This window comes from Homarus americanus, unplaced genomic scaffold (assembly GCF_018991925.1).
Source record: "Homarus americanus isolate GMGI-L3 unplaced genomic scaffold, GMGI_Hamer_2.0 scaffold27959, whole genome shotgun sequence".
Lineage (NCBI taxonomy): Eukaryota > Metazoa > Arthropoda > Malacostraca > Decapoda > Nephropidae > Homarus > Homarus americanus.
The window spans coordinates 640781-659013 of record NW_024737608.1 but is presented as its reverse complement, the minus strand read 5'-3'; the positions used below and the strand labels follow the sequence as shown (position 1 = coordinate 659013).

At 35.9% G+C, this 18233-nt stretch overlaps 1 protein-coding gene across 1 annotated transcript in view; it reads right to left on the bottom strand.

The window, feature by feature from the left end:
* Positions 1–482: 482 nt before the first annotated feature.
* The window catches only part of LOC121873497 (protein unc-79 homolog), a gene marked incomplete at its 3' end in the record, with an annotated part of 71250 nt that continues 53499 nt past the window's right edge, over positions 483–18233 (bottom strand). Inside the window, 15 exon segments of the mRNA XM_042377087.1 lie at positions 483–588; positions 1291–1355; positions 1633–1738; positions 2277–2404; positions 3087–3347; positions 3703–3795; positions 4650–4740; positions 6998–7102; positions 8734–8890; positions 11034–11251; positions 11935–12016; positions 12594–12677; positions 13553–13739; positions 16666–16807; positions 17056–17278. Of these exon segments, the coding sequence (XP_042233021.1) occupies positions 483–588; positions 1291–1355; positions 1633–1738; positions 2277–2404; positions 3087–3347; positions 3703–3795; positions 4650–4740; positions 6998–7102; positions 8734–8890; positions 11034–11251; positions 11935–12016; positions 12594–12677; positions 13553–13739; positions 16666–16807; positions 17056–17278 (2048 nt within the window).

The window sequence follows — 18233 nt, the reverse complement described above, 5'->3', positions numbered from 1 at the left end:
TATATATATATACAGTATATACACACTACTTTTTTTTTATGAATCGGTTATTTTGCTAACTGCTTTTCTGCTAACTAAAAAGTTAACTTCGCTAACACTAAACGGCTAAAAAAATAAGCGGAAGCTAACACTAACCGTTAACTTTTATTATATGAATTTAGCTTCGTTTTCTTTGGGGGTTTAGCGTTAGCGAAGTTAACTTTTTAGTTAGCAGATTAGCAGTTAGCGAAGCTAACTTTTCGTTTAGCTGTGCACACTACTGAAAATTACCAATATGCATGCTGGTCATTTTGCAAAATAACCGATTCTGCAAAAAATGTAACATATATATCCACACACACACTGTACTGTAATGGAAATTTTAACACTAGGATCCCAGATTCTACAAAATATTTGACTACTGCTCACCAGTGATGTAGTTAAGACCACGTAGTGTTAGACTGAGAGCTACACCACCCCTGTACACCTTCCCCTCAACACACCTGAATTATTAGTTGCGGTGCCAGAGTTTGATGTGTCAGTTGTCTCCTCAGTGGAGGTGTTTGCTAGGTCCTGCTTATCCATTTGGGCTCTTTGGCTGCTTGTACTCTGGAGTAAAAATATTGAAGTGTAAAGTCACTGGATCACCTGAAGATTACCCCCACGCAGCTTATTTCACCTGATGAAATACACCCTAATGCTACTGGGGTAGGGGGCGGGGGGGTAGGGAACACTGGGCTTCGCTTTGGTAGTGTTAAGGTGAAATGAGCTGGGGCTAATCTTCAAGTGATCCATATACAGTAACTATTAATATCTATTGAATGAAACCAGTAAATAAATGCCATTAAAGTTTACTAATTATGCCCATCAAGTTCGATGTAACTGACTATGTTTTAAGTTTTACAATATAGATTTAAATGTACTTCATGCATATTATTTTAAAATTCCAGCCAAAGTCATTGATTCTTGGGTCACGTTCTCCTTGCACAGAAAATGTCATAGGCCTGAGGCACCCTCTTGGGGACAGTGCAGTTACAGCACATCACAGGCAAAGCCTTTTTCCATGATACAAGAAACAGTGTGATCATAACTAAATTTAACTGCCTTCACTTTCACCATTGACAGTTGGTTAAACCGAGGTACCCACGGCACAAACCACCAGCCCTAAGAACAGGAGGTATGTCGGGTGTCCACTCAGCTGCCTCAACCATGTCACCACTTTATTTATTCCTTAATTAACCACTTATAGTTTTGCAAGCCTCCTTGTCAATTACACAGCTGTAAGAGATTAATTTGAACATAAAAACTTGCCTTTTCCTTATGTGATTTATGTGTGTCCTTATGTGCTACAACCTCCACCAGCTCACAATCACTACCTGTAAAATAGTACTCACTATAGTATTAATACGACTTGATCATTAAAATATACAGTACTGTATTTCATTTCTATTACATGTAAGGAATATCCAATAATCTATCATTATTATATCACAACTAAGCTCAACTGTTTTGTGTAAGAATAAAAATTTAGATAATTACAAACTTATATTCTGTGTTGGACTTAAGTACAAGCTGTAGCTGGAATTACAAGTTTGCAAAAAGAAAGAGTAAATATATTGGCATAAAACAAACAAGCAAGTATAGTATTATTACTCAGGTTGCTGCTCTTGCTGCCATTGGCCCAGCCACCAAATGCTTGCCAAACTCGCTCTAGTATGGATCCCGGCTGACTGTCTTCGTGCTTCTTACTTGGCGTTGCCTGGTTTATGCAAAATCATAAGTTTCTTATTGACCAAACTACTACTGGTAAATTATTTTGCTCATTTAATACCTTTGTTACATCCAACAAGAATAACAATGCACAGTAAATGTTTTCAGCATAAGTTTAACTTGCTCATTACACTATGGCCAAACCATCATACATACACCAGCCAAAAACTTGATCTGTCATACTGTATGTTCCAGCCTGAATACTTATGATATCTCAACTATTATGCAGAATATTATCTCTTATCATTTTAAAGTGGCCTATGATTAAAGACTGATTCAACATGTTTCTTAAACAAAATATTTCTTCATTCGTTATTAAAAAATATATTAACTCAATATCAGTTAATCTCTAAATACATTTGAATACATTTCTCTACTCAAAGTCACTGTCCTGTGTCCCGTTTGTATGATAATTTTACACTATGTACACTCTGAACCCCTTAATCCCTAGCTTCTTCAAATAACTTGTGGACCTTCTAAATTTTGAGTGAAAAACCAGAGATCTTAAACATATGGTTAAAACTTACCTTCTCCCCTCCAACTGGCAGAAGTCTTTCTGGAGTGGGCAGTGTGAGAGCATCTGAAGGAGACACGACCTCTGTGTTGGGTGAATCTACAGTTGTGCTCGTCTGGTCATCTAGCTCAACTGGTGATCCTTTAAACATGAATAACCATATTAATAAGAGAACTAACTATAAAATAACTGCAGAATAATAGTGATAATGAGAATCCATGTAAGGTGTTTCATAACTTATAATTTTAATAATGTTATGCCAATTACAACCAAAGTCTGAATATGTAGAAAATGAAAATAAACCTAACAGGCAATTCTTTTAAACTTTCTCTTATTTATAACATTTATAACAAAACAATAAGATAAACTGTACTTAAATACAGGTACAGTTTACTGTACTACTGTATTTTCATAAACTTTGTGTACTAGTGTAGCACAGTGGCATGACTCACTTCCATTTTCTCTTCCATTGGTTAGTTAGGAATTTGTAAGTTAACAAAGTTTATATTTATCCCATTTTTTTATGTGTTAACAGAATACGTAGTCTCATAAGTTAGTGAGAACTAATTCCTGCCCTTTGGAGCTAATTATTCTTCTAAGCAACCACAGTCTTCACCCAAACAAATCACCAATGAACTCTCGATCTTCTACCAGTTTTGCTTGTGACTGAACAGAACTCAAAACTTCGTGTGACGGTGTATTTCAAACCCTCCCTGCCTTTCCTCGCCTCATCACCTGTAAGCCTCTAGAACTCAGTGAAGAGCTCTCTTAAGCACCTGGGCCTTAACACACATTATCACCATCAACACGGCCATCATCATACCAAGTGTCATCAAGTCCATCATAGAAAGCGGAGACTGAGGAGATCGGTGATGTATATAAGCTGCATGGTCGGAATCTGGTCGCGGGTCCTTTGCAGAGACGGCTTCAATAACGGACGGATCATAAACGCTTGCTTCCGTGACCGTGGCCTCGGAAAAAACAACTTCTTCCATCTTTGGTATTTCCTGAACGACTGCTCGGTTCATTTGACGGCCCACACTACCATCTTTATTGCAGCCTGAGTCCATGGCCCCACATTTATCTGAAGATGATTAAACAAACAATGCTTTAAAAATCCGAATTATTGTTGTGAAGTCTCGGGTATATATAAAAAAAGTATTGTTAATCCAGTATCAAGAGTCACTAAACTATTAAGTACAGGTATCATAAGTTATCTACCAGGTATGAGGAAGAATTCATAACCTACCAAGTACCTAAAGAATCCTCGTGGCTTAGTGGTACCTTTGTCTACAACTTACCAGACTGTGTGTGTGTGTATGTGTGTGTGGGGGGGGGGGAATTGCCACATCGTTTTCTTTGTCAGTTACATTAACATTATTTTAAGTGTTTGCTGACAGTTTCCTGCGATAAAAAAACTTTAGGGAGTAAAATATTACCAAGTCCAACAGGCAGCAAGCGTTCTCTAGATGATACATCTGGGTTGCCATATTTTGTCTGGTTCAGGGACTCAATGGGTCTAAACCCTTCACCTGTAAGGAAAACATGACAATAAAGAACAAAAATATATTTATACAGTATATATACATTTTGCTTATTCCAGCCAAGAGAGAAAATTAACCCCTTGGGTATGAGGGGTCTCTCTATGCAGAATAAAAATGTTTAGCATTCTCCAAATAAGCTATTAAATGTGGCATCTAGTAGTGAAGGAGTTAAACTCACAAAAATAACATCATACTGCAAAAACTTAAGGCTGACACCATGGGATTCAGGTAATATCTAAAATCAGAAACTGTACAGTACATAAGTTTTCTATACATTCCTAAATTAGTCGTGGGAATAAGTATATGATTCACTCCAGTGGTCCCTTCTCATTAGGACCTGCAATAACCAATTTTTCCTTGCACAGAGGAATGCCACTGTATATAGTGTGCTAAACTAAAAAAAAAATGGCAATCTTGTTGTTTTATAAAATTTCTAAATAATCCTAACATATCTACTGAAGTACAGTAATGTGGGTTGCATGAATCACTCCCATAAACTTTGTTAGAATTAACAGCAAGTACATGTATAGCATTCACTTGTAAGGAAGTACAAAGAGGGAAAGATGCTAATTTTCTGAACAAACAAATAATTAAAAGGTAAAGAGTGAGAAAATAGTATTGACTGAATATAAAGTATGGTGTGTGAGTTGTGGTAAGTTACTACTATATGACTGGAGAAAGAAAACAATTATTGCTAGGAGAAACTTCCTCCTAGGTACAGCTTTCATGGCCATCCTACTTTCTAAAGAACCCATACAGTAGTTGTTCTAATTTAGTGCTGTAGTCTGAGATTGATAAATTATATCTTTGATGCCACCCTCTACTATAGCAACAAGACTAACCCGATGTAATTCGTCTATGAGGATGGGCAAATTTTGGAGAGAGGTGACTTCCTGTTGCTTTTTTCAGCTCCCGGCCATTTCCTTTTTGATGCTGAAATGAATTTAGTCTCACTGTAATATATGCTGACACAACAGCAAAGGGAAGATGCATAAAAATGATACTAATATTAAACTACAAAATTCAAAACAATATAATTTAAGTTGCATTACCTGAACATACAGTTTTATTTTCTGAAATGTATGGATTTCTCCATGTTTAAGAATACTGTACAAAGATTGTGGAATTCATTAAATAAGTAAAAACAAAAAAACAAACCCTAAATCTCTATAAAAATGAGACAGTAATTAGTGATGGACTCTAAAATACTCTTTTCATAATCAATTCTCTATCCAAATATGTATAGTATAGCATAGTCACTACCATGGGATGCTTAGCTGTTTGTCTTCTCATTGCTAATCCAATAACTACAAACTGCATTGACGGTAGAATGTTTCACTTTACGGTGCAGAGAAGAGGATCATGCAAGATTTTAAAGAGGATGAAATACAACAAGTCAAGACAGACTGAGAGAACACATGCAATTCAGGGATAGATTTGCATCATGATTTAAAAGTGGTGCCAAATATTAAATAGAAGATGTCTTGAGAATAAATGAAGAAATAGTGAGCAATTACAGGTAGTATATCAATTATCTGGCAACAGCAGGCTTAGGACCAGAAACAGACCAGATTTGGGAATTTTCTGAATTTGGTAAACAATGAGCCAAGAATATACATAAAATATTAAATAAAGTACAGTATGGGAATACAGTACAGTACATGCTGGAGGTGCACTGTACACTGTATACAAGTTTTCTCTTACTAAAAATAGGTAATAGATTGTTAGTTTATGAAAATAAGTTTAATATTTGTTAATATAAAAGTTGTGTTTATAAAAACCTATTGATTTAGATATCTAGCTATTGCGGGTGGTAAATTTGACCATATATTTATGATATTGTTTATCTCACTCCAGAATGTTCTCATTGGTTTCCCTTACAGAGAGAAGGACATTGCCACAGATGCCAAGCTCACCTCCTCTCTTGACATAAATTCCAGTCATGCTTCCTCTCATAGGGGAAGTAGAGATGATTAGGCATGGTTGTATCCTCCATATGTACCTTCTCTCACACTACCCAGAACCACTGACTGACTGACGTAGGGATGCTCCCAGATGCCTGTGCCAGTACTTCAACATCTTTCACTAATACAAAAAAAAGTAACACTGGGGTTTTCAGTCATACAAAAAAGGGAAGGAAAATGAATCACAATAAACACCATGGTGTTGGGGGTAGATCATGTGGGTTTGGTTTGGTCAGGTAAAGTTTGTGCAGGTCTGGCTTCGGTGCATCATGTGATGTACTCACAACTGGCTTTTACACATTGGAACTGTACTTGGGTTAATATGGCCAAAGATTGGATTTAGAGATATTAGATGCACTACCTGTAGAAGAAGTACCCCGTGAAAAGTTATGACCTAAAACCTTGATGCTAGAGTAAATGACAGTAATTAGGGAAGAGAAAAGTAAAGCAGAACTTTTTTATATTTGTGTCAAATATGAAAAAAAATGAATACCTGTACTGTAAAAAAGGTAAGAAACAACAACACTTTCAAACACTAACAGTTTTATTTCTCACTTATCATTGATCATTATTAGTACATTTATGTGAAATGTACAGAGGCATTAATTTGTTCCATGTTTTAAGGAAAGACAGACAAAGGGAACACCCCCTCCCCTCCCCATACTGACTGGGACATAAACAATAACATTAGCTAATCTTTCCCATTATTTGCAGTTTATATGTAGGCTTGTGATACCCTTGACATTAATATACTCTATTGTATATTATATGATGGCAAGATGACCTACCATTTACATAGTTGGGTTTCCAAATATAACACTTGAGATGTTACAATTTATGCATCAACAGTTGTTGTTGTCGTAATACTGCAGGTGTAACAGTTAAGGTATATCTGATGGTGTTTGGGACCTGCATATTTCTAACTTATGTAAAATGAAGATGAAAGTTGTGAGTGCTGTACAGGTATTACAGTTGTGCAACACAGCTACCACGATAATATCTCAAGACTAGCAGCCTCTCATGCTTGGACATAAAGACAAACATTTCAGCATTTTAAATTTACAATGTTACCGGTATACTGTAGTGCAGTTCTTATAGATAGTTGTGTTGAATAAATACTACCTGGTGCAGCTGCATGCCACTGCATACAGTAAATGTACAGTAATATAATGTGATAACTATGCATTCATTGCTCCAAGGCAAGTCACAGTGATAAAATATATTACCTGGCTTTCCTGGGGTGAGCTACGCCCTAAAAAACCCAGGTCGACAGTACTCATGCGATGAACCTTTGGCCTGATGAAGGGTTTGGCTGGGGCTAGTTTGTTCTTCTACACAACAGAAGAGCAATGCATGCATAGGTTATTGGGAGCATGATACACACGTGGTATTATACTCACTAGTCCTCCGAGCCTAAACATATATACAGGTAACATAAATCACTACATGGAACAAAAGAATGAGGTAAGAAATCCTAATTTTTGGCTGAGGGGAAGAATTTAGTAACATGTGAGATATTCCAGTGATGGCCTTTGGCACAGCCTGCCTTGTCTTAGTGACTGCAGTATCTTCATTTTTGAGGAAGAGTCACAGTCTGATCAGTTTAGTGCAAACGTTGCCTAAACAGCTACAGTGCTGCTCCAACCAGACCAAAGTTTATGATGCAAGCTGTAACCTTGGCAAGGTGGTTGCCTTAAATGTCAGTGCTCAAGGCAATAGGTATTATGTGATGATTCCTGAACTATAGTTGATTAGACTTGAACTCTTCCATCATAGACTTAGGCATCACACAACAGACCTCAAATTCTGCCTGCCTCTTGCCTACTGTTATCATGTTACCATGTGTTGACCCTTCATCCATAAACCCTGGTTCAGCTGTGCAGATAACTGTTTATGTTACATATAAACTGATTATATAGAACCATGACCTGCCAGGGGTGCTCAGGCTGGCTTATCTCACATCACTTGATCCATTGACCATAAAAGTAATGTACTACAAGTTTAAATTAATATACAAATATAATTTCATGAAACAAATCTTACCTTTTGCTGAAGATGGGGAGTTTTTTAGTACATAGTATGAGATTCTAAATAATAAATTAAACTATAGTTAAGGATGACAGTTTATTGTTTTATTTTATTTTTTTATTTAATATTTATAAATCTGCCAATTTAAATCCATAAACTTTATATTTTGTTCAGCCTAAATTACCAAACTTTCACAAATTTCGAAACTGACTTTGTCAATTCAAAGAGTAATTTTGGGGTGTAAGAACCACAGTCATCACCAATAATCATCCAAGTACCTGTAGTGTATTTACAAAAATCTTGTTTAAAAGTCTATCAAGAATGAGTAAGACGATAACTGAAAGATGTATTTAAAGGCATGAATTATTTTAGTTGTCAAACCTCAGAGAACATATTATCTGTCTGGCTGAAACACCACATAAATAACAAGGTAGGAAGGAATGGGATGAGTAACTTTGTCAAAGAACCCTTCACTGGTATCATCTGTGAATAGAACCCTTCACTAAATAATGACACCACTCAGGTGCTGGTGGTAAGGAACAGTAATGGAAGTATCACCGGCACTCGAGGAGATAAAAGCTACGGTGGATGGATATAGTAAAGGACTGTGTGTTTGGAAGAAATATAGAGGAATAACTTTGTGCTGTGAAATAGCTATATGGAGAGGAGTTTTCTTGAAACTCTTATTACAAAAGAACAGCTCTGGCTCTGAGAACAGGACCTGCCCACAACACTGAAACTATTTAAGACAAGAGGCTTCAACAGTGAACTTGACCTGTATTTTCTTCTGAGTTACATTCTCCAAATTTTTTTAAAGAATTATGAACACAAAATATATCAGAAAAGTAAACATACACAGGAAGCTGCTCAATACTGAGGTTATTTTATAAATGTTCCACAATAGTGAACAATTCTTAAACAATGACCATCCTACCTCAGAGCTGCTGACCTGTTCAGGATCATCATGTCCCACAATCCATGAGCGATGACAGTTGTTGTCTACGTGATCAGAGTTGCCTTGCGTGTTCCCTCGCATACTTGGACTGTCCTGAAGATTTATGTCTGTCATGGCAAATTCTGCATTGTGAATTCTGAAACACAACATGAACTGTACAAGACGAGAAGCAAGAAAGAAAGATAGCAAGCAGTCAGTCATCTTTTTCCTCTGCTACAAAAATAATACTGAATATAGAGCAGCCACTTCAGCCAAATGGATTTCTCTACCATTAAGGGAATTTGTATTTAGACTTTCCTGAATAATGTATATTATGATAGTATCTTGGTAAAGCTGCTGAAATGGAACGAGGATGATGTTCTGGCAGACAGATGGACTGACAAAAACAGTTTAAACTGTATTGAGTGGAGGAAAGAAAGAGGTGCACAGTATAGAGCCAGAAGATAATTCATTACTGTATACTATACTGTACAGTAGACCGATGTTATTCACGGTTTTACATTCAGGGTTTCAAATATTTGCAGTTCATTCCACCCCCCAAGGGAAGTTGACTATTTCATGACGATATTTTATTAACTCGGCATCAAGTGAACCTAAATAATATGGGAATTATAGTGAAATTGCATACAGTACTGTTGTTAAAAAGGATTGGGGAATTTCTGTTGAGTGCAGCCAACCACCCGCCCTGGCTCCCTCACTCACAATTCCCTCTCCACTTCATTTTGTTGACTATTTCATGACGATATTTTATTAACTCGGCATCAAGTGAACCTAAATAATATGGGAATTATAGTGAAATTGCATACAGTACTGTTGTTAAAAAGGATTGGGGAATTTCTGTTGAGTGCAGCCAACCACCCGCCCTGGCTCCCTCACTCACAATTCCCTCTCCACTTCATTTTGTCTTATTTTATATTTACTTTATAGTATATTATATGATTTTTCTGTTTTATTAATGTTTTGCAACAATTTACATGTACAGTGAGTTCTGCTATAACTCGTGTTTTGACAATGCGATTTATGAATAGAGGAACGATATTTGTATAACGCGAACGCTTGTTTGCTGTAACGCGATTTTTGCTTACTATTTCTCCAATTTTGTGGTATTAACTGTGAATATGGTAAAGAAGAATATCTCCAAGAAGCGTTCTGGTGATCGCATTCCCGGTGATGATCGTAAAAGAAAGGCTATAACCCTTGATGAGAAGCTCGATGTTATCAACCTCAAAATCACCCTTCTCCCCCATCAAGTTATATTCATATTTTTTCAAGGTAAAGTGTTACATTTACTGTATGATTTCATTATTAGATATGAATGTAACATTTATTTAGACTTTGCTATCCTTTGTGTTAGGCTAACTACTAAATTTTTTTCGATTTCGAGTAGTAATCTGCACCTAACCCTATTTTCTCCATAAGCCCTGTTATTTCTATTATGTGAATTTCTATAACACGATGTTTTAAACACAACTATCGCGTTATAGCAGAACTGACTGTAATATATTTAAAGAAAACCTACTAAAAGTACTGTACAGTACCATATATGGGTGTGTTTATGGGGACTCACATATCCCAAGCATATTGTGCCAACTGGTTCAGTAAGCAAGTAGAATTCATTGTTTTATTAATGTTTTTCACCATTATAAATGTATTTAAAGAAAAACATACTGAACTACCATATATGGGTGTGTTTATGGATAACTCAAGTACAGTCGACCCTCGTTAATTCAGAGTAATAGGGGGGTAAGGGTGTCCGTTTTAGCCGATTGTCCGAATTAACCGATTTAGGGGTAAATATTGCATAATATTGCATTATACAGCTATGTGTATGTTTATTTGAGTGCCCCGTCATAGGAGTCCGTTTTCTCTCACTTCAGGACGCCTGAGTCGTCCGTTTTCTCTTAATCTTAGAGTGCACCAGAAACTTCATTATCCCTTAGAAGTGACACAGAATTTGAAATTGCAACCCCAATTGCAACTGGGACAATCCCATTACCAGAAATTTGATACGGACAGTTCAGATTTCGTCCGAATTATCTGAAGTCCGGATTAAAGGGGTCCGAATTAACGAGGGTCGACTGTACTGTACAGTATCTCAACCATACAATACTATGGCCACTAATACAATTCGTGGATTTTGACAATTCATAGGTGTCTAGAACCTAACACCTGTAAATAACAAGACTACTGTATTTATGATGAAGCACAAGGTAACTGAGGATATTATTAAGAGAAATTAAAGAGCCTTACAATTTTACGAGATAAAATACTAAACATACTTAACGGTAAATGATTCATCAAATGCTTGTATCTGTGAAGCCATAACCGATGTAACCGCTTGTGCACGGATGGTTTGAGGGACCATAATGGATGCAGTTGGCATTGCACACGGGACGTGTGTGGCAATTGCTTTTGTGCTGTGGTCATGTTCTACACGTATCACTGCCTGTTCACCTTTCACAAGACTCTCATATGGCTCCAGTTCACCTAGAGATTCCTGTAACCACAAAAAAGTACAGTACTGTACTGTATAACATTTCATGCTGAATAAAAGAGGATTACAGCATGAACCTCCACTTTATAGCCACTGTCTGACCTGATCTGGGGGTCTGACGTATTCTAATGGTAGTTACTCTGTCTAATCATTGTATAAGTTATGCAATCATTTTGTATGGATAAAAATTATGATACATCTCCACCTGTTCAGGGTATCTGTTGACTCTTGAACACTACCAGTGAAGAATACTGATGTGTGTGACAAGATAAAGAATCAAATTAATGATTACATGAGATTAATTAATTACCCTTTAAATAATTATACCTTTAATACTTTAGCTAATGAATAAATTTGTGTACCTTTTAGTTCCCATTTTGGTTTATTTTGTAATTAGAATTAAAATCTGGAATTTTATTTTCTTGTTATTTGACGGATTCATAATTACATAATCTCTTTTAGGCCACAATCCCATTACAAATGTGTTAGTTAGTCCTAACAACTAATGCCTAAGAGTTTACAGTGTTTTTAACCCTTAGATTTGGTGCTGTACAGAACTATGTGAAAATTAAAATTGATTTCAGATTGTTGAATAGTTCATTTGGGAAAGAAAAATCACAGTAGTACTCAACAGAAGACTGATATTAGTTCACTTAGGAGAACACTGAGTGGTAGTCAATACACACCTGACAACATGGACTGTCAGTCTTTGGACTCTCAGGTATGGCCTCTAACTCTGGTTCTACATCATCACCATCAAGACCTTGGCTGAAAATTATATAGAACTTATAATTACAAAATTATTGTTCATACAAACTCAAAGGTGAAGTGAACTACAAAACTGCAGATTACAAACAATAAGTCATACATTAACTTGAATATAGTATTTTGTTTTCAGCTGATATGAAAATAATAAACATTATATGAGATATCAAAAACCTGTAACAAGTTAAATTATGAAAATATTTACATGCATTAATCAGTATAAGTTAGTATCAATTTAAGGACATAAAAGATAAACAAAAGATAGAGTGGAAACATATATCCTACTTCAGTCCTTTGATACATGTCATAGCTAGTAAGTACTGTACAAAAAACAAAGAACTTTGGGAAAGATGGAAAATCACTTCTCAAAGTTGAACATCAACCTTTAACTCTTCAGGGAATACATCACAACTCCTACTTGGTAATAATACTCAGCCCTCACTGTGGTTTCAAAGAAGATCCAAACAAAAAATAACCAGGGTGACAAACAAAGGCCAATTCACCATATTTGAGTTTAGAGACAGAACTGACACACAAGTTGTCAAGCAAAGTTTATATCATTAGATGGTACTGTACTTACTTAGTCTCATTATTCTTTCGTTGCTTCCTGGCATCTTCAGGTCCACTAGATCCCAGTTTGTGGTGACCATGTAGAGTCACACTCCTGCAAAGCCAACCTTTTATTATCTCCGTTGTAAACAATGTCTCATTTCATATAAAACACAAAATATCCATACAATAATATGTAATGGATGGTAGGGTGAGAGAAGAATTTTGTTTTTCTTGAATCACCGCAGGAAAACAAACAACTTAGTCTATGATTTATAAGTCCAATTGTAGCTTCAGTTGAAAAATTGTAGATTCTTTATTTATTACTTCTACACCTAACTCTAACCTGGCATATGGTCAGTGGACCCCAGACCTGATCCTGAATACTGTCATCAAGAAGATTATCCCTAATCCCCACCCTTGCTCAACTCAGGAGACAGGTCATGTGACCTGATTCCTTTGTTCTATGTCTTTCTCCCTTGTTTTGTTCTGTTAGTTGGCTGAAGAGGGTCCTAGTATACCAGCTCCAAGATTTTGTCTTCTATTTCTCCAATGTGGGTTTTTACTTCATTTACCAGTGTAACCATTACACGTCTGAATATCATCTACATATTATCAGCTCGCCTCGAGGTGTGTTACATTTATTTAATACTGTACTGTATTACAGTATTTACTTTATAGTTATTATTACTATATGTACAGGCACATTTAAAAAATATTTATATGTGCACAGTAATTATAAAAAGAATATTTTATGTGGCAGCCAAGGCGAATTTTCAGAACCACTTGGATATTTCAGATTCATTCCAAATTCAAATTGTTTAACCCATTTTCGAAAAACATACGAATTAAGCCCAAATCCAAATCTGAATTAGAAGTAAAAATCTGAAATTTAGACAACTGTATTTATCATACATCAAGTCATATGATATATTTACCAGTGATGTTAATTTAGTGTCAAACATGAAGTTATCCATTTATGGTAGTTACCTTGCATCCTGTGCAACTGGAACAAAAGCAGATTTGTGGTCAGTGACATACTGTGCACGTGGCTCAGAATGAGAGCCTCCTGCAACCAGAGTAATACGACCACTTCCATGGAACAATCCCGGTGATTGAGGTGGTGACTCTCCTGCATGTTCGGCCTCATTTCCTCCAATAGATCCCTGACTTACCTCTGAAAAATAGAAAATTGAATACTGTCATGTACCAATGGATGAGCAACCAATCCTCATGTCATTCTTGGCCTACCCTTGGCTCTCCTTCCTCCACATTTAGACTCATGCACCTCTTGACAAATATGTATATGTAGTGCAAATTTCTTTCTTTCCCTAGATATTTATCGTGTAGCTGCCTGGCTATAAATGTTGCCTCTTTAGTCCCCCTACTGGCATAAACCCAAACTGTACTGGTTCCACTACCCCTAATCTGCCCGTCTCACTCGTACTCCTCATTCAGTGATGATCCAAGTGTTTTCTCCACACATCCTCCATTCCTCATTATCAACAACCACGTTACTATGGTCATTTTTCACACATTTCTGTCCAACAACATCCTTGTTTCTTCTCACTATTTACCTCTACTCTTGCATTTGCACTATTCATCATATCTGCAAATGTGTCCTGTTCATGCTTCTTAGTCTTGTAAACCTCTCTGATGACGACGACGATGATGATGGTAGCAAAATTTGTCAAATTTCTCTGGTTCATGTGGGTCATATATAATATAACTTTAATTTGTACATTCTATCTATAAATAACTTTCTTCACCAAAGACTTGTAGTATAACAACACTAAACAAAAGTTGCATAGCACTTGAAAAGTGACAAAATTATCTTATCAGAAACTCTCCAAATATTCCTGGATCTCTCACTATGTAAGAGAAAAGAAAGATACTTCCTTGGTATGGATTTTCTTTTAAAGACTGAGAGTGCACGTGACTCATCCAAGAACCTTTTACATCTTTTAAAAAATCTTTTGACCTGGGGTTGTTCACCCTTCTCATATGTGACCAAATCATCCAGGTATCATTCTTCTCTTTCCCTTCTTTACAATTACAGTAGGTCTCCCTCGTTTAACACTGGAGTTATGTTCCTGTAAAACCTAACATTAAATGAAATTATTGCTAAACAAGGAATAATATTGGTGGAAATGGTATGTTACCATTCTTACACATAATGAAACTATAAAAGTTGTGGAATAATCATTACAATACAAGTTGTACCTCTCTAGTCCGGCATTCTGTGGTCCGGAAAGATTTTAGTTTGTCCAATAGGTAGATGGGCAGTGATTATTATTATTATTATTTTTTTTTTTTTTACTTATCTGAATTATTATTATTATTATTATTACAGGAGTATTACATTTTTGCCCCTCAGGCCCCAATGTGGGTCAGTGACCTATGCCCGGGTGGGCTAATCCCCTTAAAAAAAAAAAAGCCGCGGGAAATTAAGGTTTGTTTACATCCGGCAGTTCGGCTGCTCTCTCTCTCTCTCTGCTTGTCTATACAGAGTACAACATTTAACCCTTCAATATATATGAGCAGTAAATAAGTGTTGCTTTCATATTCTTATGTAGAGTAATGACGATATGTTTTCACATGTGCGCACTTACATACGCGCAGTCTCACTTTTTTTTTTACCATTAATGGTTAGCTACTTATATTGTTCCATTTATTAACATTAAATAACATTACAGGTACTTCAAACAACCATATTAATTTTTTTACATTAATTTTACTACAGCTACAATCAGGGTCTTATTTTCTTCAGTTTTATATGTAGAACCAATCAGTCACTGGTTTTGTAAGCTTTAACATAAACAATGCCGGCAGCCGTCTCGTCTCCTCGTGTGTTTTAATATTCCACGTATTATTAATAAATTGTATTGTTAATTTTGCACACACAAACATTAATTCAATAAAAACAAATTCAGAAACATTAATTAAAATATATATGAACAGTAAATAAGTGTTGCTTTCATATTCTTATATAGAGTAATGACGATATGTTTTCACGTGTGCGCACTTACATACGCGATCTCTCTTTTTTCTTTACCATTATCGTTAGCTACTTCTATTGTTCCATTTATTAACATTAAATAACATTACTTAAAACAACCATATTAATTTTACTACAGCTACAACCAAAGTCTTATTTTCTTCAGTTTTATATGTAGAACCAGTCAGTCACTGGTTTTGTAATCAACGAAAACAATGCTGTGTCATTTCCTCGTGTGTTTTAATATTCTACGTATTTTATGAATTGTATTGCTCATTTGGCACACATAAACATTAATTCAATAAAAAAGACATTCAGTAATAAACAATAATGAATCTTTTGTACATAAGAGAAATGACGCTGTTTACACGATTATGCACGTCGTCTGCACGTTGGCGGGCCGTTCAAACCCGTCGAAATTCAAGTTTCCGCCGTCAAAATTTTTATTTTATTTTTTTGTGTTCCAATAAAATACGTTGAATTAAAATTTGAGAAGCTACTATACGACATTTAACCCTTCAATATGTCTTCAAAGAGACCATGATGCAGAGAAAGTGGTGCTACTGCTTCCAAGCATAAGCACAAGTCACTATCTATCCAGGAAAAGGGTGAATTTCCATGGTCCGGCACCGGTCAGGTCCCGAGGTTGCCGGACTAGAGAGGTACAACCTGTACTGTACTGTAATGTGGCTTGGAAATAAAGAAAATATAATATACAATTATAAAATAAGAAAAATTAAGAGCATGAGTGTGTGTGTGTGTGTGTGGCAAGTGATAATATGTGTGGGCTCATGGAGGCGGTGAACTGTAACTGAGTTGCCACCCAGTAGCACTCAGAGTGGGTGAGGCTGAGCTGTGAGCGATGTTATGGTTCAACTAAGAAGGTGAGTTAAAATTTTTTTATCACTAAACCAAATTAATGTTAAGTAAATTAATGCTAAACAAGGGTTACTTGTACTCTGTTTGTTTAGTCAACCTATATGTATGGAAACATACCTATATTTCTTTAATGTTTACAGTATATTTAATCTATGTTTTTATCATTAATTCCTAACAATTAGTGTTCCAAAACTATCAAATCTAAATTAAGCAAATTTCAATAAACCTCTTGAGTATGCAGAGCTGGCAGCACACAAGGTTGGGTCATCAACTTTTCGACAGCGGTGATGGTGACTGTCAAGGGTGTTCAATACTATACGCACCAGTGACAGAGCTTGTGTAGAAAGAACTTGACTATCATACTTGTACTGAAAAAGGGAAAAGTATTTTAACAAATAAATATTAATCAACATCAGTGATCATGGCAAAATAATGATACAGCATTATATTTATACAGTGGAATGTGTAAAATCTTGCCCATACTGTACTGTACATCAAAATAACTTATATTCTTGTCTTACATATAGCATACAGTACAGTATAGTACAGTACTTCACGACCCTGATCACCCATCACACCATCTGTATATTAACTTCAATATAAAAAAGTAACAAACCTTATACAAAAATGTAAGAACTGACTTCAGCCAATATTTTCTCGGGTGAGGCTGGAGACTCCACAAACTGAACACTGGGTAGCGAAGGTCTGCCACTCTGTGAGGGGCAGCACAAAACTGCAGTACTGGGAGACAGGTGGGCAACAGTGAGGTACCCATAGAGAAATTATGGTCCAGGACATGTGACAGATTAGATAAGAAGGCGTTAAAAACAGGCGATGATCTGCAAAAAGAAGAACATTATATTACTTTTTTGAAATACTATGTGCTTAAAAATATAAACATAGTGTTTAAAAAATTATACACACATTGTCTTGCAGTGATTGCATGAACACTGTACTTGTTTTATATCTTTAGATATTTTAAAATATTTTCCTAATATTTTATGCTGCATTTACTTTATATGTTGTGTTGTATCTTAACTCCTTTTTTACATGAGTAGTATATTATACTTTTTGTGATTTATGTATTTTGTGTGGAGTTACATTGTGTGAAAGTGGGTTCCATAGGTCTGATATCCCATTAGGGGCAATTAGGTTGCATCTCACTGTACTATATTGTACTGATGACTGTCACTCTCCCGGCAGTAAAGTTACCATAGATATCCATTCACAGTTTGATGGATTGGAGGTGCCCTGGGATCAAACCAACAGCCCTTAGGACAGGAGGAAAGCCCTGTATCCACTTAGCCACCACATCCCTTACATGTACTGTAGTGTACTTATTTATGTACAGTAGAGTCTCAGCGTACTGTACATAAATTAAAGCATGTCAATTTAAGGGAATAAGCAGAATGCCACTCCAGTCTACTTGATCAGCCATGTTAGCTCCTAATGTTTTATTTTGGTTGTGCGCTGCATCCATGTAAATGATGGTTGTGTTAAAGTTTTATTTAGCTTTTCCTTAATGGTTTTTACCTTTTTTTTCTATCTTCCTAGTATACAAATGTTGCTTGAAGTATCACAATTGTTAAATAACATAAGGTAGATGGTACGGTTTAAAAATGCTGGGAAAGGAGGTACAGGGAGTTGTGAGTTTGTTTCAGCCTTTTGACTTACCATGTAGGCCATTACTTTACATCTGTGATAATATTCCTTATGTTTTGTTTTATAGTTTTGTTTGTTTTGCAGTGTTATATTTGTTGTATTGTAACACAGAATTTGAATTTTTATTTTTGG